Below are 24,903 nucleotides of genomic sequence, written 5' to 3' on the forward strand. Positions count from 1 at the left end.
GCATGATTTCTAAGTAATACTAGTTCAGTCATATAGCTAACTTTTATATCATTTATTTGTGAATGGGAAGGACATTATGCATATTAGTATTTATCAGCTTGGTTAATAATTTTTAGCTTTGTCTTGTACTCTGTTGATACATAGTTTGACAAATTTCCCTTTAAAATATGAAATATAGAGGATAATTTCACTTGATCTGCTTTCAGTTTACTTGCTTCTCTTGGGTGTTTCTAGAGGAGCTACTTGTAACAAACAAATAATCCATGAAAGATGCCAAAATATGCAACAGATTGGAGGAAAAAACATAGCCTTCTAATTTTTTTATGGAGGAAATTGTGTCTGTAAAGGTTAGTTGGCTGCTAATATATTCTATTCCTACTTCTCACCTAGATATTAACTTTGAAATTTCTTTCTTCTTTACATGTAAAATATTCTTCATACTGAGTTTCTTATGCGCTAGGAGAGAAGTGATTCTGATTAAAAGATGAGTATGTCTGTGTGCTCCTTTGTTCAGTGACACATCTGGAAGCATAGTTTAAAATGTAGACAACTCTGTAGTTGGCTTGCTTTTTTGCAAGATTTCTGCTCTCCACTGAAGCAACATCAGCCTCTTGTGATTAAAATAACTTCAATTAGTCAAGTACGTAAGCTGATCAATCTCTTTTTTCTCTCAATTTCTTGTTTAAAAACTAAGTGTTATTATTGAAAAGAAAAGCTATGACAAATCTAGACAGTGTATTAAAAAGCAGACATCACTTTGTCAACAAAGGTCCATATAGTCAAAGCTGTGGTTTTTCCAATAGTCATGTATGGATGTGAGGGCTGGACCATCAAGAAGGCTGAGTGCTAAATAATTGATGATTTTGATATGTGGTGCTGGAGAAGACTCTTGGGAGTCCCTTGGACAGCAAGGAGATCAAACCGGTGATCAATCTCAAAGAACATTAACCTTGAACATTCATTGGAATTTCTGAAGCTCCAACACTTTGTCTACCTGATGCGAACAGCCGGCTCATTGGGAAAGACCCTGATGCTGGGAAAGGTTGAAGGCAAAAGAAGAGGGCAGCAGAGGATGAGATGTTTGGATGGCATCACTGAGTCTGTGGACGTGGACTTGGGAAAACACTGGGAGATGGTGAGGGACAGGGAGGGCTGGTATGCTGCAGTTCTACGGTCTCAAAAAGTTGGACACGACTTAGTGACTGAACAACAGCAGCAACAAAAATCATTATTTATGTTTAACCAAGCTGAGTGCCTTTTTTATTTTTAGGAAATATTTCCGTTTCAACCTTCTCTTAGTCTGTTCTATTTATATAATCACATCTCTAAAACAAATATTTTTTGGTTACTTAAGTAATGGCATTGATTATAATTGTATAAAATAGCCCTAAAATAATTTGAATACTAGAAAGTAGTAGTATACATTATCTATGTACATCTTAAAATTTCAAAGTTCTTTCAAATAAGTCAGAACTAAAAATTATTATTGCAACCCTTTGAAGTTGGAGTTCTTTGCCTAGCTAATAAATGAGACGACAAAACAACTTTGGCTGTATCCATTTACTTGTTTGCTGCCACAGACTAAGAATTGAACAAAGGAATAGAATTCTAAAGGCACTTTTTAGATGCTTTCGATTTGTGATGCCAGAGAAGACTCTTGGGAGTCCCTTGGATGGCAAGGAGATCAAACCAGTCAATCTCAAAGAACATCTTATTTGAGGAACTGAGCATGGTCCACAGAATTCCTTTTCCCTGTCCCTCCTTTTAAAAGTTTTGCACAACAGATGAAATGCATTATACTCCTTAGGACTATGTTGAGTCTTTTGGATTACTTGAGAATCTTTTGGATTATGACTTTCATAAGTTAACATTTTTAACAATCGTACATGTTTTAATTAGAGATAAGTTATATCTGAATCAGTGAACAGTTTGAATTTAAAAAGCTCTTTGAATTATGACTTAATTAAATGCAATTACTAAAACTAGGCTGATGAAGTATATGCTACTAGGAAGCTTTTTGTTTCCAAAGCAGTTATGTATTATTCAGATGGAATGTAGTGCTTCGAAATGTCAGAAATTATTTCATTTATTTCTTCTGCAGTAACCTTTCTTTTTTGTACTGTGAGCAAAATTATTTTCACAGAGAGGTAGCTCAGATTATTTAAGCTGTAATTTATCCCCTAGAAAAACACTGTGATTTCTACTCCAGTTAAATAAAACTGAATGGCATTGCATTATATTAATGAAAGGAAGCAGCAGTTGATCTAGAGCAGTTCATTTCTACCATAATGAAGGGAGTACCAGAGCAGGTGTGGGAGGAGGCAAGGGGTTGATTTAAGCTAGTTTAAGGATGCTGCTCTCTCAGAACATCCATCCTCAGAAACAGTTACTAATTTTCAGAGATGAATGAATATACTTTGACATGACATTTCAAGAAATAAAGAAAAATAACAGTATAGAAATTATTCTTATGCTTTTGCATGTTTCTACAGAAATATGTCAGAGACATTTCCAGTGTGGCGGGGACCGGGGCCAGCGGGGGTGGGGGTGATTGGGGAAGAACTAGCTTTGTCTCTGATTTAAAGAATTGAAAGACCGTTGAGTTTTGTTGGATGTTCAAATGAGAAGAGAAGCTAAACCTATCAAAGCCTCATTGAGCAAAATAGGTGGCAGACAGCTACTGGGTCTTATGTAATCTAAAGAAAAACAGTTACTTAGTGGACACATCAAAATATATAGATGGAAGAATTCTGGAGACCATGGTTGTCCAGTGACTCATTTAAAATTGAAGAATGGAAGCCTCGGGAAGTCACAATGCCAGCTAGTCAGTGTTTAAAATCGCTTGTTGATTTAGCCACGTGCTCAGTAAATATTTCTGATATACTCATTGTGTGACTGTGGTAGATGTTGGTTTCCTGTCCACAGTTCTTCAGAGCACACACACAGTTGTCTAGCTTCCTACTCTAAGCATCCATAGATTTTTGCTTGAGGGCTTTCTGTGGAGTCAGGAATTCACAGAATTCAACACTTTCAACCAGTGATGACTGGTGTGGGTGAATACTAGCGATCTTCTCACTCTTCGGATATAGCAATGTTGAGCCATGTTTGAGAGCATCCTAGCATTCTTGGAGGAACTTGATTGGCTATCTGCTGTCTAGCACACCTTGTTTTGAATTGCTTTACCACCATGTCTTACTTCCCCACCACCATGTCTCACTTCCCCACTTTCCTAGCAGTATTTTCTGGGATCCCCTCCCTAATTAAACAAGTCTCAGTGTCTGCTCATACAGTGCTAGAACCCTCTGTTAAAGACCTTGTCTGTAGAGGATAAAGATCATTGAGCAGAGGAGGACAGGCTTGTTCAAGGGTCATAGGCACCTAACTGTGATGGACCTCCAGCCACATGTGGAGTGCAAAAGTGATGGAGACTGTCCCCTCACAGGGCTCAGACTGCAAAAAGGGTTGTAGCTGATCTTTGGATCAGATTTTCACTCATTAATTCCATGCAATACCCAGTATGGTAGCTACTGTTGTTCTCCCTGATTTATAGAGGATAAAAATATCAGATGGTGCTGTGAGAAACATTAACAGGGATACCTAACTTTGATTTGAATTAGAAAAGCTTGGGAAGTTGTCCACAACAAAGAAAAATTCCTGGCTATAATTTAGGTGTGGAAAGAATTTATTCCAGAATCTTAGGAATGGTAGCGCATTCTGGTCTGCTCCCAAATTTCTCTCCAAGGACCCGGACCAGTTTTTGTGAAAACCTTACATACTCTAAGTGTACGTGCCCAAACCCACCTCCCCAAATTCCCTGAAATTAGTCTGAACAAAGGAAAAGAAAGATACAATCAGAGTTAACCTGTGATTCATATGCCTTAAGCCTAGGTAGTTAGCAGTGGACAATTACCAATAGGCCTGTGGTCATACCCCAATAAGCATAATAGAATTAATGATTCTATTCGGTTACACAGATAATTAGGGTATTCTTAAACTTCCCTGGTAGCTCAGGCGGTAAAGCGTTCTGGCTGCAGTGCAGGAGACCTGGGTTGGATCGCTGGCTCAGGAAGGTCTCCTGGAGAAGGGAGTGGCAACCACTCCGGTATTCTTGCCCACCCCCCAAAAAAAGGGGCTCAACGGGACATTTTAAATCTCAGGCGGAAAACTAGAAGATCTCTGTCTGTCTGGATTTATGTATGTCTCAGTGTGAGTCCTCTGTTTAGGAGACATTGGTGGCTCAGAGGTTAAAGCGTCTGCCTCCAATGTGGGAGACATGGGTTTGATCCCTGGGTCGGGAAGATACCCTGGAGAAGGAAATGGCAACCCAATCCAGTATTCTTGCCTGGAGAATCAATCCCATGATGGAGGAGCCTGGTAGGCTACAATCCACGGAGTCACAAAGAGTCGGACATGACTGAGCAACTTCACTTCACTTCACATTAGGTGTCAGAGAGTCTAGGTTTGAGTCCTGGGGCTCTGCCATCCAGGGGGTCTGCTTCTCCAGTTGGTATGTCATTTCCATAAATACTGGGCATCTAGCTCAAAGTCCACAGTACGGCCCAAGATGGAGTCCTGCTTTCAAGATAGAGCCTTGTTCTGTAGTTTCCTCCTTTAATACTACCTTTGGAAAAATTAACACGTATCTATTGCTAGCACATCATATGCTGTTAAGATCAAGTGCTGTGAACTTTGGTCATGAGTCAAGAAAATCTGTGAATTGTGTAAATCAGTAGGAAGAAGTATAGAAACTGCAATATTTTGGCAGATTAAATTTTAATGTTTTAGTTGATGATATCCCAGGCTTCATTAGAATCATAGAGTAAAGGAAATTAAAACTAAGTCATCAGCATTTTAGATGTGTTTGTTCAGTTCTGGTCTAAATTTCCTGGGATATTTGGTAGATGAAAATAACATTTATTTTATTATATTCTACTTTGGCTTTTATCCTATAGTTTAAATAATGTATTTATTGATGTCCTTTGGAACACTAAAAAAGCTTACAGGTAGATTCTTATTAAAATTTACCAGATGAAGAAATAAGTTGCTGCACTTAATGTTTAATAGGAATTGATTTCCTCGGAAGTTCAAAAACATGAAACTCTGAAATCACAGTCCACTTGGAATTCCACCTTGATTTCTTATAAGAGGGAAACTAATCTCTATTTTAACTCATTTGAGGCTTTTTAGAAGTTATATACTTTTTCTATACTCTGATGCAGTGTATGTGCATATGTTTGTGCAAGCATTTATGGGTATGTGCATTTTGTTGTTATTTTTACTCCAGAATTTCTAATAGTTAGTTATAAGCTTGTGATAGTCACTTATCCATTATCTATCTGTTCAGTGACAGTTCATACATTTCAGACAGTAGTATTGAATATACACATAATAGAACATTATCTTAAATCAAAACAACTTAACAGTCCTGCTTTAAAACACTGCATTTTCTTATGTCGATGAAATGAACATTTACATAGAAAAAGAAGAAAAAGAAATGCAAAAAAGCAAAATGGCTGTCTAAGGAGGCCTTACAAATAGCTGTGAAAAGAAGAGAAGCAAAAAGCAATGGAGAAAAGGAAAGATATTCCCAATTGAATGCAGACTTCCAAAGAATAGCAAGGAGAGATAAGAAAGCCTTCCTCAGTGATCAAAGCAAAGTAATAGAGGAAAACGAAAAAATGGGAAAGACTAGAGATCTAGTCAATTAAATTAGAAATACCCAAGGGACCATTTCATGCAAAGATGGGCACAATCAAGGACAGAAATGGTGTGGACCTAACAGAAGCAGAAGATATTAAGAAGAGGTGCCAAGAATACACAGAAAAACTGTACAAAACAGATCTTCACGACCCAGATAACCATGATGATGTGATCACTCACCTAGAGCCAGACATCCTGGAATGCGAAGTCAAGTGGGCCTTAGGAAGCATCATTATGAACAAAGTTAGTGGAGGTGATGGAATTCCAGTTGAGGTATTTCAAATCCTGAAAGATGATGCTGTGAAAGTGCTGCACTCAATATTGCAGCAAATTTGGAAAACTCAATAGTGGCCACAGGACTGGAAAAGCTCAGTTTTCATTCCAGTCCCAAAGAAAAGCAATGCCAAAGAATGCTCAAACTACTGTACATTTGCACTCATCTCACACGGTAGGAAAGTAATGCTCAAAATTCTCCAAGATAGGCTTGAACAGCATGTGAGCTGAACTTCCAGATGTACAAGCTGGCTTTAGAAAGGAGATCAAATTGCCAGCATCCTCTGGATCATCGAAAAAGCAAGAGAGTTCAAGAAAAACCTGTATTTCTGCTTTATTGACTGTGCCAAAGCCTTTGACTGTGTGGATCACAATAAACTGTGGAAAATTCTTAAAGAGATGGGAATACCAGACCATCTGACCTGCCTATTGAGAAGCCTATATGCAGATCAGGAAGCAATAGTTCGACCTGCACATGGAACAGCAGACTGGTTCCAAATAGGAAAAGGAATATGTCAAGACTGTATATTGTCACCCTGCTAATTTGACTTCTATGCAGAGTACATCATGAGAAACGCTGGGCTCGAGGAAGCACTAGCTGGAATCATGATTGCTGAGAGAAATATCAATAACCTCAGATATGCAGATGACACCACCCTTATGGCAGAAAGTGAAGAAGAACTAAAGATCCTCTTGATGAAGGTGAAAGAGGAGAGTGAAAAAGTTGGTTTAAAGCTCCACATTCAGAAAAATAAGATCATGGCATCTGGTCCCATCACTTCATGGCAAATAGATGGAGAAACAATGGAAACAGTAACAGATTTTGTTTTTTGCAGCTCCAGAATCACTGCAGATGGTGACTACAGCCATGAAATTAAAAGATGCTTACTCCTTTGAAGGAAAGTTATGACCTACCTAGAAAGCACATTATAAAGCAGAGACATTACTTTGCCAACAAAAGTCCGTCTAATCAAGGCTATGGTTTTTCCAGCAGTCATGTATGGATGTGAGAGTTGGACTATAAAGAAAGCTGAGTGCCAAAGAATTGATGCTTTCGAACTGTGGTGTTGGAGAAGACTCTTGAGAGTCCCTTCGACTGCAAGGAGATCCAACCAGTCCATCCTAAAGGAAATCAGTCCTGAGTGTTCATTGGAGGGACTGATGCTGAAGCTGAAACTCCAGTACTTTGACCACCTGATTCGAAGAGCTGACTCATTTGAAAAGACCCTGATGGTGGGAAAGATTGAGGGCAGGAGGAGAAGGGGGCGAGAGAGAATGAGATGGTTGGATTGCATCACCGACTCGATGGACATGTGTTTGGGTAAACTCGGGGCGTTGGTGATGGACAGGGAGGCATGGCGTGCTGCAGTCCATGGGGTTGCAAAGAGTTGGACGTGACTGAGCGACTGAACTGAACAGAACTGAATGAACATTTTCTTTGGTGAACATTATGTGTTTTTTTCATCTAGGGTGTAGTTCCAGTTGTTTCATGAGTCTCATAATAAGTGTTGCTTGGGGCATGAATACTTGAACATACTTGTAATTAGGTCATTAAACATAGTAAGACACCTGAAGTTATTCTCTTTTTCTTAGGTGACTCTTAGATGACTATGCTTGTTGATTTGTTCATGTAGTAGGCCGGGTCTTAAGTAATACTTCAAGTTACAAGCATCATAGTAGCAAGTTAAAACTATACTGCAAATATGCAATCTAATGGCAATTACCTGACAAATAAATGTAAAATGGTGCTTAGTAAAAGAAATAGAAGCAAACTTTCTTTAAAAAAAAAAGGCCAAAATTAGTTTCTAGTTTTTTCGAGTAAGCTAAAGAAATTAGTATTGAATTCCGTTCACATTTTAAAGCAAATGATAAAGCAAAGTTAAAAGAACAAATAAGATAGCTAAATGTGCTTTAATGATTATTAAATAATCTATTAAAAGGTGGATGTTGCATATATAAAGGACTCACTGTCCCTAAGAAGTATATCATTCTGCATTCCCATATAGCAGGACAAGGGAGGAATAAGTACTCAATTAGGTATAAGAAGACCTCTGTTAGACTGGGTTTTACTGCTGTTAGTCTTAGCTTTCGAATATACAAAATTGAGATCGACAGTATCTTACTCACTATTTAATCTTAACAATTACGTTCTCTAAACAGCACATGTTCTTAGGCCTCTAGCATAGAACTTGGGATGTGTACAAAGCTCAATATATATTTATTCTTCCGAATGAATGTTGAGAGTTCAGAGAAGGACTAAACAATTTGTTTCTTCATTACAGTCATTGAACAGCATCTTAGCAATAGTATGCTACTTTTGTCTCTTTTATAGAAACTGTGGTATTCAAGCATATAATCAAAATTTATATAGTCATTTCATGTTGTATCATGCAACTAGTTTCTAAAGGCTAGTTACTTGATATAAAGAAATCGGTAAACCTTCTTTGAAAGATAATTATTATTTACTCATTTACTTCTCACAAAATATTAACTTGACACTAAGAGATTTTTGACCTTTAGTTCATTAGATAAGTGTTTGAAAAATATTAATGGTTTTTCTTTATGTATGAGCTAAGAAAATTTTCATCTCTTGGCTGCTTCGATTTTTTGTTTTAATCTTCTGCTAGAATTTTAAATGCTAGACCAAAAAAGAAGTTTTATGCCATAAGACTTCTGGATTTTTATCCCATAAATCTTTGCAAACCACTGAATGTAATTAAAGAGAAGATGGACACACAGGAAAGACAAAGGATGAAGGAATGGTACCTTTCTGGATGCAGGAGGGGCTCACATCCAGGACATGGAGAGGGGAGTTCATTCTAGAACAGTTATAGTCTCATAAGGCCACCAACAGAAATTAAAATTCAAGCCAATACTATTGCCTGTTAGGCAATTTGAACAGGAAATTTGAACAAAAAAGCACATTGTGTTTGTATTGGTACTATCAGTTGTAGGAGTGAAAAAACACATTCTAAAAACCTTAAGGGAAAAAAAAAACTTACTATAATTAAGAAGCCAACAGATAGATGTAGCCTCTAGCACATAAAGACTGAGGCTTTAAGCATTACAGCATTTGCAGCCATAACTACTCTTAGGGAATTGTATTTTTATGAAAAAGAAATAGTGATATGAGATTCTATTTTTGGATAGACTTAGGCACCTGTTAATTTCTGTGGTCAAAGAAATAGGATGGTATGATTTGCCAGCTATCAGAATCACATGATTGAAAGAAACAGTTTCCCAAAGATAGAAGAGTTTCTGAAAAATAAACAAACAAAAATTACAGACCTAAGCAAACCCACAAGTGTACTATAGTTATTCAAAGAAAGAACCACCAACTCTCTTGATGTGAGGACAGCATGTATAATTTTTACCGGCAAGATTCCACAGTTTAGGTGTTAGGATGAACAAACAAATGTTGGTTTAATACAAAGTTGGAGTTTTTCTAGACAGAAGTAGATGAGGATGGATGTTTAAAGAAGATGTGGGGTTAGAAAGAGTATGCTTAGAATCACAGAGAAGGTTGGATCATAGGAACACAATAAATGGACAGATTGCATATTGTTATTGTTCAGTTGCTAAGTTGTGTCTGACTCTTTGCAACCCATGAACTCCAGCCGGCTAGGCTTTCCTGTCCTTCATTATCTCCTGGAGTTTGCTCAGACTCGTGTACATTGAGTTGATGATGCCATCCACCATCTCATCCTCTGTTGTCCTCTTCTTCTTTTGCCTTCAGTCTTTCTCAGCATCAAGGTCTTTTTCAGTGAGTCAACTCTTCGCATCAGGTGGTCAAATTATTGGAGCTTCAGCATCATTCCTTCCAATGAATATTCAGGACTGTCTGAGAACTAACAACTACCCTTTGTAGTAGACTTGTTATTATTCAGTAGCTCAGTTGTGTCCGACTCTTTTGACCCCATGGACTGCACACTTTCTTATAAATCCCCTCATTTATCAGATTAAAAATAAAAATAACAGCCAGTAATACCATTCTGCTATATGGAATCTTTGAAGAAGGGACTTTACATGAGTTAAATAGACTCAAAACATAGTATGTGATCTAAGAACATAAAATTGTAAACATTTACTTTAATTCATATGCAATTACCAGATAAAGCTAATAGATAAATTCTAGGGATATTCCTGACTTTTATGTTTCAATTTGTAAAACAATAGCTGATAATTTGTAGGGGGGGACATACAGGCACTGTGCTCCGCACTTGACGTCAATTCTTTATTGTCTCTTACACATAATGTGAATCACGTGCTTTCAATCTAGTGATCTGGGAATGGATCTGTAAATGGACCTGTGCCCATGTTTTTCTTTTTTTCTCTTCATAAACAACATTTTCATCATTCCAAACCCTAAACGGATATAATGGCATAAAAAAAACAAAAACAACCTTTTTTTTAAGAACCACTGTCTTTAGTGCTTCAGCTACTTTTAGCTATCTTTGGAAACTTCACTTACGTTCACACCACCGCCCAAACACACACGAGGATACACAAAATCATACACATTCTGCCTCTCTCCACCCCGCCCCCCAACCGCCACCAAAACATCTTCCTAAGTTGTTTTATTCACACAGTGCTATAATCAGTGCTGCTGGTTATCCCATCTCATGCACCATGGTTGATTTGGGCACAGTCAGTAGTAGTGGTGTGTCTGGTTGTATGCATGTGTGCGAAGTCACTCCAGTCATGATGGACTCTTTGTGACCTTATAGACTGTAGCCCACCAGGCTTCTCTGTCCCTGGGATTCTCCAGGCAAGAATATTCGAGTGGGTTGCTAAGCCCTCCTCCAGGGTTTCTTCCTGACCTAGGGAATCAAACCCATGTCTCTTATATCTGCTTCATTGGCAGGCTGGTTCTGGTTACCAGGTCAAAGTGTTACTATGATATGTTAATCAAAAAGTATTTGAAATTTAAATGATTTGAACTAAACAGTATGGATCTTGTTTGGCAGGAATCATTAACACAACTCCTTTGTAACACAGAGTATCCTTTATGTTGGGCTTTCCTTGTAGCTCAGTGGTAAAGAATCCGCCTGCAATGCAGGAGATGCAGGAGGAATGGATTCTGTCCCTGGATCAGAAAGATCCCCTGGAGGAGGAAATGGCAAACTGTTCTAATATTCTTGTCTGAAGAATCCCTTGGACAGAGAGGAGCCTGGTGGGCTACAGTCCATAGGGTCACAAAGAGACACAACTGGGCACAGTACACACACACACACACCCCCCCATACACACACCCACCCTTAATGTTCATCCTGTTGACTTCATATTTGGAGCTAAAGAAAGATAAAATGAAAATGAGTTGTTTTTTTTTTTAAAGTGATTTAGCAGGCAATAGAGTTGCCCCAAATTTTTCATGCTGTGGATCATATGTACAGTCAAGTGTATAAGCCAGAAAATAAAATTAGTAACTTGGAGAGGAAGTTAATATCTATTTGAGTTTTAAATGTGTCATATATTTCAGATATTGGCTATAAAATCCTAATTTTTGGTTCCAACACTTAAATCTTATCATTGGCAACATATTATTCCCAGATTGAAGCTTTGTGCTTATGGTTCAGGTTTTTAACATGAACTATTCATCAGAGGCTGCATTTTATAGGCAAGTGGCATGCAAGGTACTGTCATTCACAGTATGTTTTTATGATGGAATGGTCTGTCTTGTCCAGATTGAATTTTTGACTCCCAGTAGACACTGGGACACTAAAGTCATTTATCTGTCAGCTTGCTAGGGGATGTTTTAAATTTCAGTAAACAGCAATATTGTATTAGCATGAACCATTTGGGTAAATTTGTTTCAAGGAGATAATAAATAACTAAACTACTTGGTTAAAAATCAGAAACAATTTGTTCCTGTCATCTGGTGGTGTTTAAATTAGGAAAAATAGCTCTCTAAAGGTGTAAGTAATCTATGAATCTAGTTTGAGGCTCTTGCTAGCTAAATGCTATCAGATTGCACATAATGCACTGAAATCCACGGATATCCCCCGTGTTTGGGTATAAAATTCCTTCTAAGATGATGTTATTTAATAATTTGCATGAAAATGTTCAGCTAGAAGGATAGCAGGGAAAGAAGATTGACTCAACTCTATAATCTGTGCCAGCGATAATTAGTTTATATGCTATAGTTTTGCAGTCTTAAATGATACTGATATAACTGTGTACCTTCTGGAAAAGGGACTGAAAGAATTTTGAGTGATAGAATGGGCAAATGATTTAGGACCATACACACACATGTGCAAACACACATGCTTGACTTGATCAAAGGAGGAGGAATGTTTCAATATCTGAAATTCTTCACTGTCACCTGTTTTACTATCTAGGAAGGTTTTGTGTTATGTGGTCATACCATCCATGTATGATAAGAGATATTCTTCAGTTATAGCAGATTCAAGGAACTGGCCCAATTGCCTCCACATCTTGTCACATGTGAATCAGGAGGGCCAGAACTTGACTCTTAGGTCAGGGTTAATAGTCGACATCTTTGTTGCCCCGGCATTTAGCACAGAGTGATGTCAGAAGAGTGCTGTTGAATGAGTGGGGTGTGTGGCTTCATCTCCTGGTCAGGAGAACTCAGTAATCTTCCTGTACTAAGTCTAGGTGAGATGGAGCCAGAAGCAGGGCAAAGGGCACTCAGCTGACTGATACTCCTGCCTCTCCTCCAGTTTCCCCCACACAGACCATTAACTGTTAGCTGTTTTTAAGCAATATCTTTCCCTAATTTTCTTTTAGCATAGAGTTCATTTTAACCAAAATTTATCCCTCTGTAAACATCAGGGCATAGAAGTAGGCCTGATTCATTGTGAATTGTCCTTTATTCCTGGAAACTGTCCTTTAACCCAATCATCTAAAAATTGTTTCTGGATTTATTCTGGTGATTCAGTGATTTATGTGGTTTGATTTCAGACTGATTTAGTTTAATGTAGCTGCACACATCTGAAAATATATATACATATATTTATATATACACACACACATATATATAATAGCAGAGCTAATATGTACCTCTATGAGGCAGAAGAGATGACTCTAAATGAATGTGATATGAAAGAGAATTAGGATTATCATTATTATTAAAATTATGATTTATCTCAAGTCTATATTCAAAATTATTTGTGAATCAAAGAATTCTGAAATTATGTAAACAAAAGCCATACTAAAGCAAATCACTGCAATTTTCCACAAGAAATTATGATGAATTGTGACCTAAAATGTTTTTATATAGTTACATAATTTAAAGGTCGCATGGATATTTGCCATTTATTTTAACATCATGCTGCCATGTAGGTGGACTAGGTTGACAGATTAAATACAGAGTTACAGTTTTCCCAAATCCTGATGCCCTATGGTGATTTATCTTTACTAAAGTTGATCAATTTAGCTTTTCTGTTAGATAAAATAAGGGAATAATGCAGTGTACATGCTATCAATGCAGAGTCTGAGGTTTGAGAAAGGAAAGTGTACTTAAAAAGGTTAAAGAAAAGCTTCTGAGCCAAAAGCAATATCACATCTATTGAAGAAAAGAAATTTTGTTTTAATACAGTGGACATAATCAGTTGCACATTCCACTCAGGTCTGTGTTCTCTTATTGAAATGCGATAGCCTGTCTAAGCATATGTGTTTGATTAAGTACTTCCGAGATATGTTGTTGTCATATAAAAAAGACACACTTGTTTTTCTTTGCATTTATATTTTGACTGGCATTCTTGATCCCAGCTTGTGCCTCATCCAGCCCAGCATTTCTCATGACGTATCTGCATATAAGTTAAATAAGCGGGTGACAGTACAGGGAAACAATACAGCCTTGACGCACTCCTTTTGCTATTTTGAAAAGACCCTGATGCTGGGAAAGATTGAAGGTGGGAGGAGAAGGGGACGACAGAGGATGAGATGGTTGGATGGCATCACCGACTCAATGGACATGAGTTTGGGTAAACTCTGGGCGTTGGTGATGGACAGGGAGGCCCGGCATGCTGCAGTCCATGAGGTTGCCAAGAGTTGCAACTGAGTTACTGAACTGAACTGAACTGATATTTTGACCATGTTAGACTTGGGCTTTGTATAAAGAAAGAGCTCCTTAAATGTAGAAATATAAACTACCTAGTCACAAGAAGTACTGATGTTTGGCATGCAGTATTACTTTATGCCTAATACATTTTGTTTTCAGTTTGCTTAAAAAAATTAAAAAAAAAAAAAAGCCAGGTTTGGCATTATATGTCTGATGATTTTCAGAAAATTGTCTGTAAATCCATACATAAAAGTTACATACAGTTAGCAATACCCATTTTCAATAACAATTTTAGCAGCAATATAGAGCTTCTAAAAGAAAGGGCAGTAGTGAGGTTTTATATAAAGTATAATATAGTAACAAAGGAAAAATACTGAAATTCTCAAAAAGATTTTTCTCTATTTTAATTTTTATTTCAACTTCAGTCACAGTCTATCTTAATAGAGTCAAATACTTAGCTTGAGTTAAAACTAGTGTTTCTTTATCACACCTTACCCTCTTCTAACACTGTGTGTGATACTCTTCATCTTTTATATAATAAATAAATTCTCTTTGTTACTGTGACCATGTGTCACACATAAGAAAAGATTTTAAGTAATCATTGTAGTCCATTAACTCTGGTTCCATGGACTAAGTGTAATCCTAAATAAATGAATTATTTTATATAGTTATCTGAACATTTTATTTTACCTAAAAATAGAGGTGGGTATCTTTAATTCACTTTGTGTCTTTCTTGGCACAGGTGTATTTACAAATAGGTGGTGAATGAGTGTTGAAAGGATGCTACTGAACTGCATGAAATTTAATACTATTTTACCTTGTTTTCCAAATGTTCCAATTTGGTAAATATAAGTAATCAGTTGGCAAACATAATATCTAAAATGAAGTAAACTTATTCAGTGTTTTAACTTTTGATAGGATCCACAATCTAAATTGAAAATTGTCTCCTAAGTATAAATTACAGGGTTCCATGAGGGATCAATAAACTAGTAATTGGATTTGAGTCTCAGGAGAATTCCAGAGGTTCTCTTGATTTATGTATGTGATGAGTTCTGATTTGTATTTTCCTTTGTTACAAACCTAATGCTATCAGTAATAAGTGTTCCAGGACATAGAAGTTTTTTGTGTGTGGAAATTCTCTGGCTACTTATTCTTTTTAAAAAAACTAATATTAAATGGTAGTTTTAAAAATGTTAATGATGCTAAATGAAATTAAAACTCCCAAGTTTCGTTCAGTATTACAAATCACATATTCTTATATTTATGTATGTAGTGTTTGGTTGGTTATTTGGTCTTCAGAGAGATCTGTATTTTATAAATCTTCACTATCATATTATGTTTCTCAAATCAAAAAATAGGCAGAATCTGTGCCCCTACCCAAATCAAAACAAAACAAGATCTCAATCTCCTCTTCTTTTGGAGATTATAATGTGCATTCATATACTGAAGCTGTATGAATTACTGCTGAAAAGAGACAATTTTAACTTTATCATTTATTCTGAAATCATGACCGTAGAATAGTTTTGCCTATAAAAAATCTATTACATCTTTAAGAACTAGTAATTTTCTTTAGAACATACTTTAAGAAGCACTAATTTATTCTATTTTCCCCAAGTAATTAAACAAAATTTTATCAATTGTGTTTTTGTTAATAAACTTTTGGATTATCCTTGTTTGTAAATGTTTAAGAGACAGAGATAAGTACACTTTTACATGATACTCAAAATACAAAAGACATACAGAAGATGAAGAACACGCATCTTCAATCAGTTCAGGAAAAGAAATTTTTAACAAATCAGTATATACATATTATTTTTAAATTGCATAGAACTAGCCTTGTAGATAGAACAAGAATTTAAAATTCCTTGATAGTTGTTTTATCCACTTTCCTTTCCGTTTTTCCTCTGTAACACAATTTATGTCCATAATTTATATTTATGACATATTCAGCAACATTGATAGCTAGTAGAAATGTCCACACACATTCATTCTTGAAAAGTTAACACTCATTTGCTACTTTAGTAGAATATGAGACCATTAAGAGTGTTGGATAATCTGATATTTTTGCTGTCTAAATTCACAGACAATCTTGATTCCTTATCTGATTTTCCTGAAGAAATTCCTGCTAATGTCATGCAGTTACACTTTTCTTCAAAGAATAATATCGACACGATTTATATATTTTTAAACATCATGGTTTTAGCCAAATTTTAACAAGCCAGTTATTCAGTTGTCTAGAATTATCCTATCTATCATTTCATGATTTAGGTGAAAGAGACAGAGAGAGAGTGTGTGTCTATGTATAAATTATTTGTGTTAAGGATTTTTCAATTTTTTCTTGACAAATTGACCTCAGATTTGCACTAAGGTATTTCGCTCCATTGCAAGATGTGCTTTTCTAATATCACTGATATAGTGTTTTAATATGTTCTTGTAGAAAATATTGGCTAATATTTATGGGTCTTTGTGGAATATATCATAAAAGGAATACTATGTGGGTCTTATTATTTCATATGTGAATAAAATATACTTAATATTTGATCCAATGTTTTTATGTTTTTAATCAAATCAATAAAGCATTCCTTTTTCCTTTTTTTATAGAGCAATGAAGTTGTCTACTACAATGCAAAGGATGATCTTGATGTGAGTATTAAAAGTTTTACATTACATTGCATGCTAGACTTAACTAGACTAGGGTGAATGGCTTTCTTAACAAGCTGACCATGTTGTATATTTAGTTGGATTCATGTTTCCATCCAGCTTTAAAATCATAGTTGCTTATAAGCACTAACAGCTATTTAAATTCAAATTGGTTTTCTCTCATCTTAGATGTGCTACAGTTAATTCTGTGATCCAAAAATTTCATTTTAGTTCTACATATTCTTGAAATCCTGCTAACTTCATCAGGTTTGCTGGAGTTGGCCCATTTCATGTAAAATTTTTAAAAATTTGTAAAGAATTGTAAGATAATATATTTTACAATTTACTATAACTTTTTTGGGGTAGTTTAAAGTGCTTTAGATATGTTAATAGTATTGCTTTTGTAGACCCTTAGATGGTGAATAAAAATGAACTGTGTTTTATGATTGGTATATTGGTTTAGCTATTACAGAGAGACTGAAATATGCTAAACTGAAAATGCTAAAGCAAAACAAAAGATTATTCCTCTCTAATGGCACTTTCTGTGTGCAAGGCCTAATAGAGCAACTCTCTATAATCCAGGCCCTACAAATCTTTCTCTCATGATTTTTTCCTCTCCTCAAAATAGCTTTTCTATTTTATGGTCCAAAATGGATGCTGCAATATCCAAAATGATATTTGCATTCTGTACATGAGAAAGGAGTCAGATGGCGCTGAAGGTCATATTCCGGAAATTACAGAAGACGCATCTGTCTGCACCTGTTGTCTACTACTTCATTACTAGTGTTACCTAGTTGCCAGAAGATGTGCAATGTAATTCCCCATCCTCCTCCCACCTTCCCATAAGCATGTAGGCAAATAAAATACAAAGTTCCATTACCAGAGAGAGAGTAGAGAGAATAGTAGTCGGGAGTTAATTAGTAGTTTCTATACTTAACTTCAGTTTGCTCTTCCTGGCATATTGAAGTTAATGCCCACATCTACCCCTTCAATTGAGTGACTTCTATAAACTTATATTAATATAGTCAAATTCTTCAACTTGGAATGGAGCAGAAAATTCTCACTTATAGTAAAATAATTATAACATTTTGTGCTGTATTTAGTATTATTTAGTTCTTAATGCATATGTATTGATCACTGTGACCAAAATGTTTTCTGCAATAGAAATACAGTCTTTATTTTTTTAACTAATTTATTTTTTATTGAGGGATAATTGCTTTACAGAATTTTGTGTTTTCCGTCAAACCTCAACGTGAATCATAGGTATACATATATCCCTTCCTTTTGAACCTCCCTCCCATCTCCCTCCCCAGCCCACCCCTCTAGGTTGACACAGAGCCCCTGTTTGAGTTTCCTGAGCCATTCAGCAAATTCCTGTAGGTTATCTATTTATACATGGTAATGTAAGTGTCTGTGTTACTCTTTCCATACCTCTCACCCTCTCCTCCCCCCTCCCCATGTCCATAAGCCTATTCTCTATGGCTGTTTCTCCATTGTTGCCCTGTAAATAAATTCTTGAGTACCATTTTTCTAGATTCTGTATATATGCATTAGAATATGGTATTTATCTTTCTCTTTCTGAAATCTTGCCAGTAATGTGAAGCTGTAGAAAATAGGTAGGCCAGACTTAGCTGTAGAAATATTTTGAAGTGCTTACACAAAAGCCAAGGAGTTTGCCTTTGGATGTCATACATTCTCCAGCTTGCCCCAATTCCACTCTCGTTGTCTTATTCTCTGTCTATATCACACATCTACACACATGAAGAATAATTAGAATTGCCTTAACATAACACAGGGATAGAATCCTCAGCACACCAACATTTAAGGAAAGGTCTTGAAGGCAGGGTAGGGTGTGTAGAATAAGAGTAGATGGAAATGAGGAAAAAGTAGCTTTCATAATAGAAGTAAATCATATGTAAAAGCCCATAATTTTAGTTTATGTTGAGTTAAGACTAATTGTTCCTATTTTTCTTCCATGTTTGTTTTATTTGTCCATCACCAAGTTAAGATTTGAATATAAAGAATGACATATTCAAGTGTAATCTATTGACTTTGTTCATTATAATGATGATACATGGCCTCACTTAAAGGTAAAGCAAGCATTTAAAGGTGATCAGTTATCTCTTTGGAGTGTAACTTTCTATTAGCTACATCTGAATTAGTTTGTGGAGAGATGTCAAGTTGTAAGCTTTTCAAGGACTTTGATATAAGACAGTTCCTCAGGGGCATTTTATAATCTCCATGCTACTCTAGATCGATGCTATTTATATTCACCTTCTGGGTATAAAAATAAAAACTTAGTGACAGCCAGATTTAACTAAAGTGGCGACTGAAATAAGGGTAAAAGTGATGTCCCTTAGGATTGTGTAATATTACAAAAAAACTATGACTGTATTCATTCACACAGATTTTTGCTTTGAAACTTCAAAATGTAAGTATTACTGGGCTAAATTATTTGGTTATTTGGTTAGCCACAATTCTCCTGGTAGACATAAGGCACATAAAGTACATAGCCATGCTAGAAATGTAAGGTGATCATTTCTGTCCCTTGTGCTAGTTAATATTAGCATGTTCTCTCCTCTTAATTACCTGATTATAATATCCTACAGGTTTTGTGCTAAGTAGTCTTTAAAAACTAATTCAAATACTACCTACTCTTGAAGCCTGCCTTGGTTTTTCTAGATAGCAAATGGTATTTCCTTCTTCTGAGTACCCTAAATAACTTGTTACACATTTTTGGTTTTAATGGTCTAATACCATACACTGTAGTATTTTTATATAGGGATAATCTTCTTTATTAAATTTTTGTGTCTTGAGATAAGGGCCTTAATCGTTTTCTGTCTTTAATGATTTACAGTAATTGCTGACATGATGCCATTAAATTGGATAGTTGGTTATGTGCTTCAGTTCCCCAGTGGCTCAGGTAGCATTCATGAAGATTGTTCACTTTGTAGGTGGTGCTGCATTTGCAAAGTAAACAGGAAACCCTTTGCAAACCTGGTAGTAAAGACAATGTTTGTTTTGCTTCAAGGTTGGGTGGAAACAAGATGAAGAGAGGATTGGCAAGATTGGCTTTGACTATGGACTGCCTTTGAATTAATTTTTCTTAATATAGACATTTGAAGATGGGAACAGAGTGGACCTTGTTCTTTCCTTTTATCTCATGTGTTCCTTCTTCCCGTTAGCCTCTGGTTCAATCATGAGGACTAAGTAAAGACATACAGACAGTCAGCTTTGCCCTATGTCTAAAACTGATTCAAGTTGAGAATAAGTATTAGAGTTATAATGTTTGCAGGCAATTACTACAAGTAATATAAGATCAGAAATTTTGGTTCTAAGACTGAAGAGATCTGATAAACTAAGCTTTTATGAATATTTGTGAAACATGAAATCAAGCCTATTAGTCCATTGAACTAAATTTTGTCTAATTTTGCGTTTAGTAATAGTAAATTGCTGAATTTCATTTTCAGAGAGACTACAGCATTAATGTACACATAATGTTTTAATGTAAGATTAGTTTTTAACTTTTTATCGAGAAAATTGTTTTAAATATAAAAAAGAAAGAATAATAAACTGAGTCTCCATAGTTGCTGTGTCTATTATTTGCTTAAATATTTTAAGATAAAATAGATATGATATTTCACTCATAAATTCTTCCATATGAAACTATTTTCCCCAATTAATAACAATACATACATGTATAATTACTATGTATCAGTACATTGTTATATGGAGGAAATAGAATATGATACTTAGGAGATTATGTTCCAGAGTTCCACTGCAAGCATTTGAATCCCAGATGTGCCATTTTCTGGCGTGGTGATTTGGCAGTCACCTAACCTCTCTGTTTTTCCCTCTTGGCTTGAAAAGTAAAGGTAATAGTGATACCTACCTCATACAGTTATGTGAAAATTAAATCAGTTAATGCATGTAAAGCATTTAGAACATTCCCTGTCTTACAGTAGGTAATCTAGAAATATTAGTGTAATTTTTTAAATTAATAATTATTAATATTGTTACAATACATTTAATATTGATTTGAAGTGATTTTAGTTCTCCATGGGAACACATTTATGCATGTGTGTGTGTTAACAATAATTAAAGAGTACTAATTTGAATTATTTTATTGTTAAGAATATCCTTACATTTGTGTGAAAAACTAAAGAAAATACTTAACAAAATAAAAATTGAAATAGAATCTTCTAAAACACATTTAGAAATGCATATTACTGCAATGTAGAAATTTGTTGTGAAATCCTTGTGAGTGGTATATATCCAGATTAGAAAAGATAGTTAAGTGTCTAAATAAAATGGAAAATAGCTAACAATGGAACAATTAGTTATGAAATTCCACATTCAGGTTCTCCTTAGTTTTGATGGGTGGAGAAGCCACTATACCAATGAGGAACTGCCCTCTCCTTAGTTTTAAAATTTATTTAGGTTCTTGTACAGGTTTTTAGAGACATCTGTCCCAATAAATCTTTAACTTCCCTAAAGGTTTAGCGAAGCAGATTCTGCAGAAGGCTTGAGTTGTGCTAGCATGCAGCACTATTTTCTTAATTCCTAAAGCAAGCAAAGAGAAAGCAGATCATTGCAAACACTTATTAACCTAATTCTAAGATCTATGTTTTGGACTGAAATCCAAATGAAATAAATTCAACCCAGAATTCCCATGTCGATAAATTAGGTTGATTTATTCGCTACATTTTATTTTATTGATTACGTTAAAAATGTGACCTGTCTGGGACATTTGGCTAGTCTGCTGAATTCCCTTGCATATTTATGTTGCTATTTATTTTCTTACTGGCCTTGTCTGCATTAAAATTAATCCCAACATAATGTCCTTTCTAAATGTCTTTTTAAAAGGCCAATCATTCATTTTATTTTATAGAAATATCAGTCTGCTTCTAGAATGAACCAAAAGTGATATGTATCAAACAGTGATGAAATATGTTCTAATTATTAAAGAAGGAATCAAAGTCTAGTTTCCTCTCTCTCTCTCTCTTTTTTTAAATTATCTGATAGTATGTGGCCTTTATTTGAGGCTCTGCTAATGATTATTGTTGAAGCCTCATAGGAGATAGTATAGAGAGAGAATATTAATTGCTTCAGTAAAATAAATGCTATAATCAGAGTTGCCTTTTTTTTTTTTTTTAACAGAGTTGCCTTTTTTGTGTGTGAATCTAAAATAAATGGTTTGAATATTTTCAATGCTCTTTGTTTGGATTAGATTATAATAATAGTTATATTATATAATATATATAATAATAGTCGCTCAAATTTATGTTAGCTTAATGGACTTCCCAAGTGGTGCTAGTGGTAAAGAATCCGCCTGCCAGTGCAAGAAGCATAAAAAACTGAGTTTCATCCCTGGGTTGGGAAGATCCCCTGGGGGAAGGCATGGCACCTCTCTCTAGTATCCTTGCCCGGAGAATCCCCGTGGACAGAAGAGCCTGGCGGTCTACACTCCATAGGGTTGCAAAGAGGGGACATGACTGAAGTGACTTAACATGCATGCACATGCTTATTCTAAACTAGGAAATAAATGCTTTGTAGGTAATGTTATCATTCACACTCGTCTTTTGTGGCACATACTGTTATTTTAATAATTTTCAGAAAAGTCAAGTAAAATTTAATGAGCTTGAGTGACTTGTCCCCTTTCACACATGTGTATTTGGAAGAGCGGAGAATCGAATGACGTGCATTCAGAGGGATCCACAGCAGGAGCCGCGTGTCACTGGGCTGCGCAGCCCTGCGTTTGCCGTGGGCGTCCATGGCACACGGGAAGGACCTGTGATGGAGCTGTTATAAATCAAGCTTTTCAATTAAAAGTTCTGAAGATGGTTTTGATTTAAAATTTTAATTTATTATACCTATCCATCATTCTTTCCATATTTAATTTTTATGTATATGGCCTGTATTTATCCAGCCAGCTTCATCCTTGACTGTTGTTAATAGTAACTTGCAAGTAGGTAAAATAAAATCTCTGTGATTAAAAATGATGGTTAGACTTTAAATCAGAAATCTTCACTGATCTGATCCATCATTCCCAGTGATATTTATCATGAACACCTTAAAATTAATGCATGTACCTTTGTGTGAAATATAGCCTTATTAGAATTAATGGGAGGGGGAACTGTTAAAACTGATAATAAGGAAGATTATTTCAGATTCTATTTCTTGAAGGAATAGTGCCATGTGCTTTTGGTGCCTTCTTCCAAAAATTGAGTCTGTTTTAATATTTTTGTAATGCTTTGTACGCTTTTGCATGTGCTCCTTTTGCAAGGATAGTTAAAACATTGGTCCTAAGCTGCTTTGGAGTGGTGGCATGCATAATTCTCTTTTAGATTGCACATGTAATTCTTCCTTTACAGAAGGTAGTATATGGTGTATTTATTTAGAACTCACTGAGTTAAGATTGGAAAATTCGGTGGTATTATGGGGGCATTATCTACTCACCCTATGTATGACATTGGGTAAACAAATGTGGGGACTAGATTGCTTTGAGTGATATCTTCAACCTTTTCTTGCTTGCATATACGTATCAGTTTAAAAAACTCACCTATTTACTTATAATTTATATGTACAGACACATACACACACACACACCCCTGAACTGATATGCTGAGAAACCTCCCAAGAGATTTCCAAATTTTTAAGATAAGTGAAGTTTTATGAAGTGTTGGTTTAAGTGGCATTTGACAATAAGAATTGCCAGAAAAAAGCAAAAAGGTTTATCTAGATACTTAGTTGCTAAATGCCTTTAATTATGATGATTTTGCATTAACCACTGGAAATACCTCAGCAGGCCATAGGAACACAGGGATTTGTTACCAATATAGTACTAAGAAATCTAAACCCATATTTATAATAATCTTCTTGATAATGTTAGCTTTTTTGACTAGTTTGCTGGTTGAACTTATTGAATCACTTTTCTATCTGGTAATGAAGTACAATAAGAAGAGCCAGTGCTGGCAGTAGAAGCATCATCTCTGTCATTCCCTTTTTGTTCAGTGCATCTTCCATTACTAGAATCTCAACTTCAATCATTATTAATTACAGACATCTTTTAAAGCTGGTAGCACATATGGAGTAGGTTGTATCTAAGAAAATAGTAAGTAAATTTACACATCAATTCAGTTCAGTCACTCAGTCATGTCTGACTCTTTGTGACCCCATGTACTTTAGCTCGCCAGGCCTCCCTATCCATCACCAACTTCCAGAGCTTATTCAAACTCATGTCCATTGATTTAATGTTGCTAGCCAACCATCTCATCCTCTGTCATCCCCTTCTCCTCCCGCCTTCAATCTTTCCCACCATCAGGGTCTTTTCAAATGAGTCAGTTCTTCACATCAGGTGGCCAAAGTATTGGAGCTTCAGCTTCAACATCAGTGCTCCCAGTGAATATTCAGGATCGATTTCTTTTAGGATGGACTGGTTGGATCTCCTTGCAGCCCAAGGGACTCTCAAGAGTCTTCTCCAACACCACAGTTCAAAAGCATCAATTCTTTGGTGCTCAGTTTTCTTTATAGTCCAACTCTCAAATCCATACATGACTACTGGAAAAACCATAACCTTTACTAGACGGACCTTTGTTGGCAAAGTAATGTCTCTGCTTTTAAATATGCTGTCTAGGTTGGTCATAACTTTTCTTCCAAGGAGAAAGCGTCTTTTAATTTTATGGCTCCAGTCACCATCTGCAGTGATTTTGAAGCCCCCCAAAATAAAGTCTGTCACTTTCTCCACTGTTCCCCCATCTGTTTGCCATGAAGTGATGGGACCAGATGCCATGAGCCATGATCTTAGTTTTCTGAATGTTAAGCTTTAAGTCAACTTTTTCACTCTCCTCTTTCACTTTCATTAAGAGGATCTTTAGTTCTTCTTTGTTTTCTGCCATAAGGGTGATATCATCTGCATATCTGAGGTTATTGATATTTCTCCTGGCACTTGATTCCAGCTTGTGCTTTGTCCAGCCCAATGTTTCTCATGATGTACTCTGCATATAAGTAAAATAAGCAGGGTGACAGTATACAGCCTTGATGTACTCTGTTCCTTATTTGTAACCAGTCTGTTGCTCCATGTCCAGTTCTAACTGTTGCTTCCTGACCTTCATACAGATTTCTCAAGAGGTAGGTCAGGTGGTCTGGTATTCCCATCTCTTTAAGAATTTACCACAGTTTGTTGTGATGCGATTCACACATAAAGTGTGCATTGAAAGTGACTGTGTAAGAAGTAAGCTCTCCTTTCTCCTCTGATACCTGGAGGA

At 35.9% G+C, this 24,903-nt stretch overlaps 1 protein-coding gene across 9 annotated transcripts in view; it reads left to right on the forward strand.

The window, feature by feature from the left end:
* CACNA2D1 (calcium voltage-gated channel auxiliary subunit alpha2delta 1) overlaps nt 1-24,903 on the forward strand; it is a 509,130-nt gene that overhangs the window by 298,146 nt on the left and 186,081 nt on the right. For all 9 annotated transcript variants that reach the window (XM_043871926.1, XM_043871918.1, XM_043871920.1 and 6 more), the window contains exon 5: nt 16,598-16,639. In XM_043871926.1, coding sequence (XP_043727861.1) covers nt 16,598-16,639 — 42 coding nt within the window. The remainder of the gene's footprint in view (nt 1-16,597; nt 16,640-24,903) is intronic.

Source organism: Cervus elaphus, chromosome 18 (genome assembly GCF_910594005.1).
Source record: "Cervus elaphus chromosome 18, mCerEla1.1, whole genome shotgun sequence".
In the NCBI taxonomy this organism is placed as follows: domain Eukaryota; kingdom Metazoa; phylum Chordata; class Mammalia; order Artiodactyla; family Cervidae; genus Cervus; species Cervus elaphus.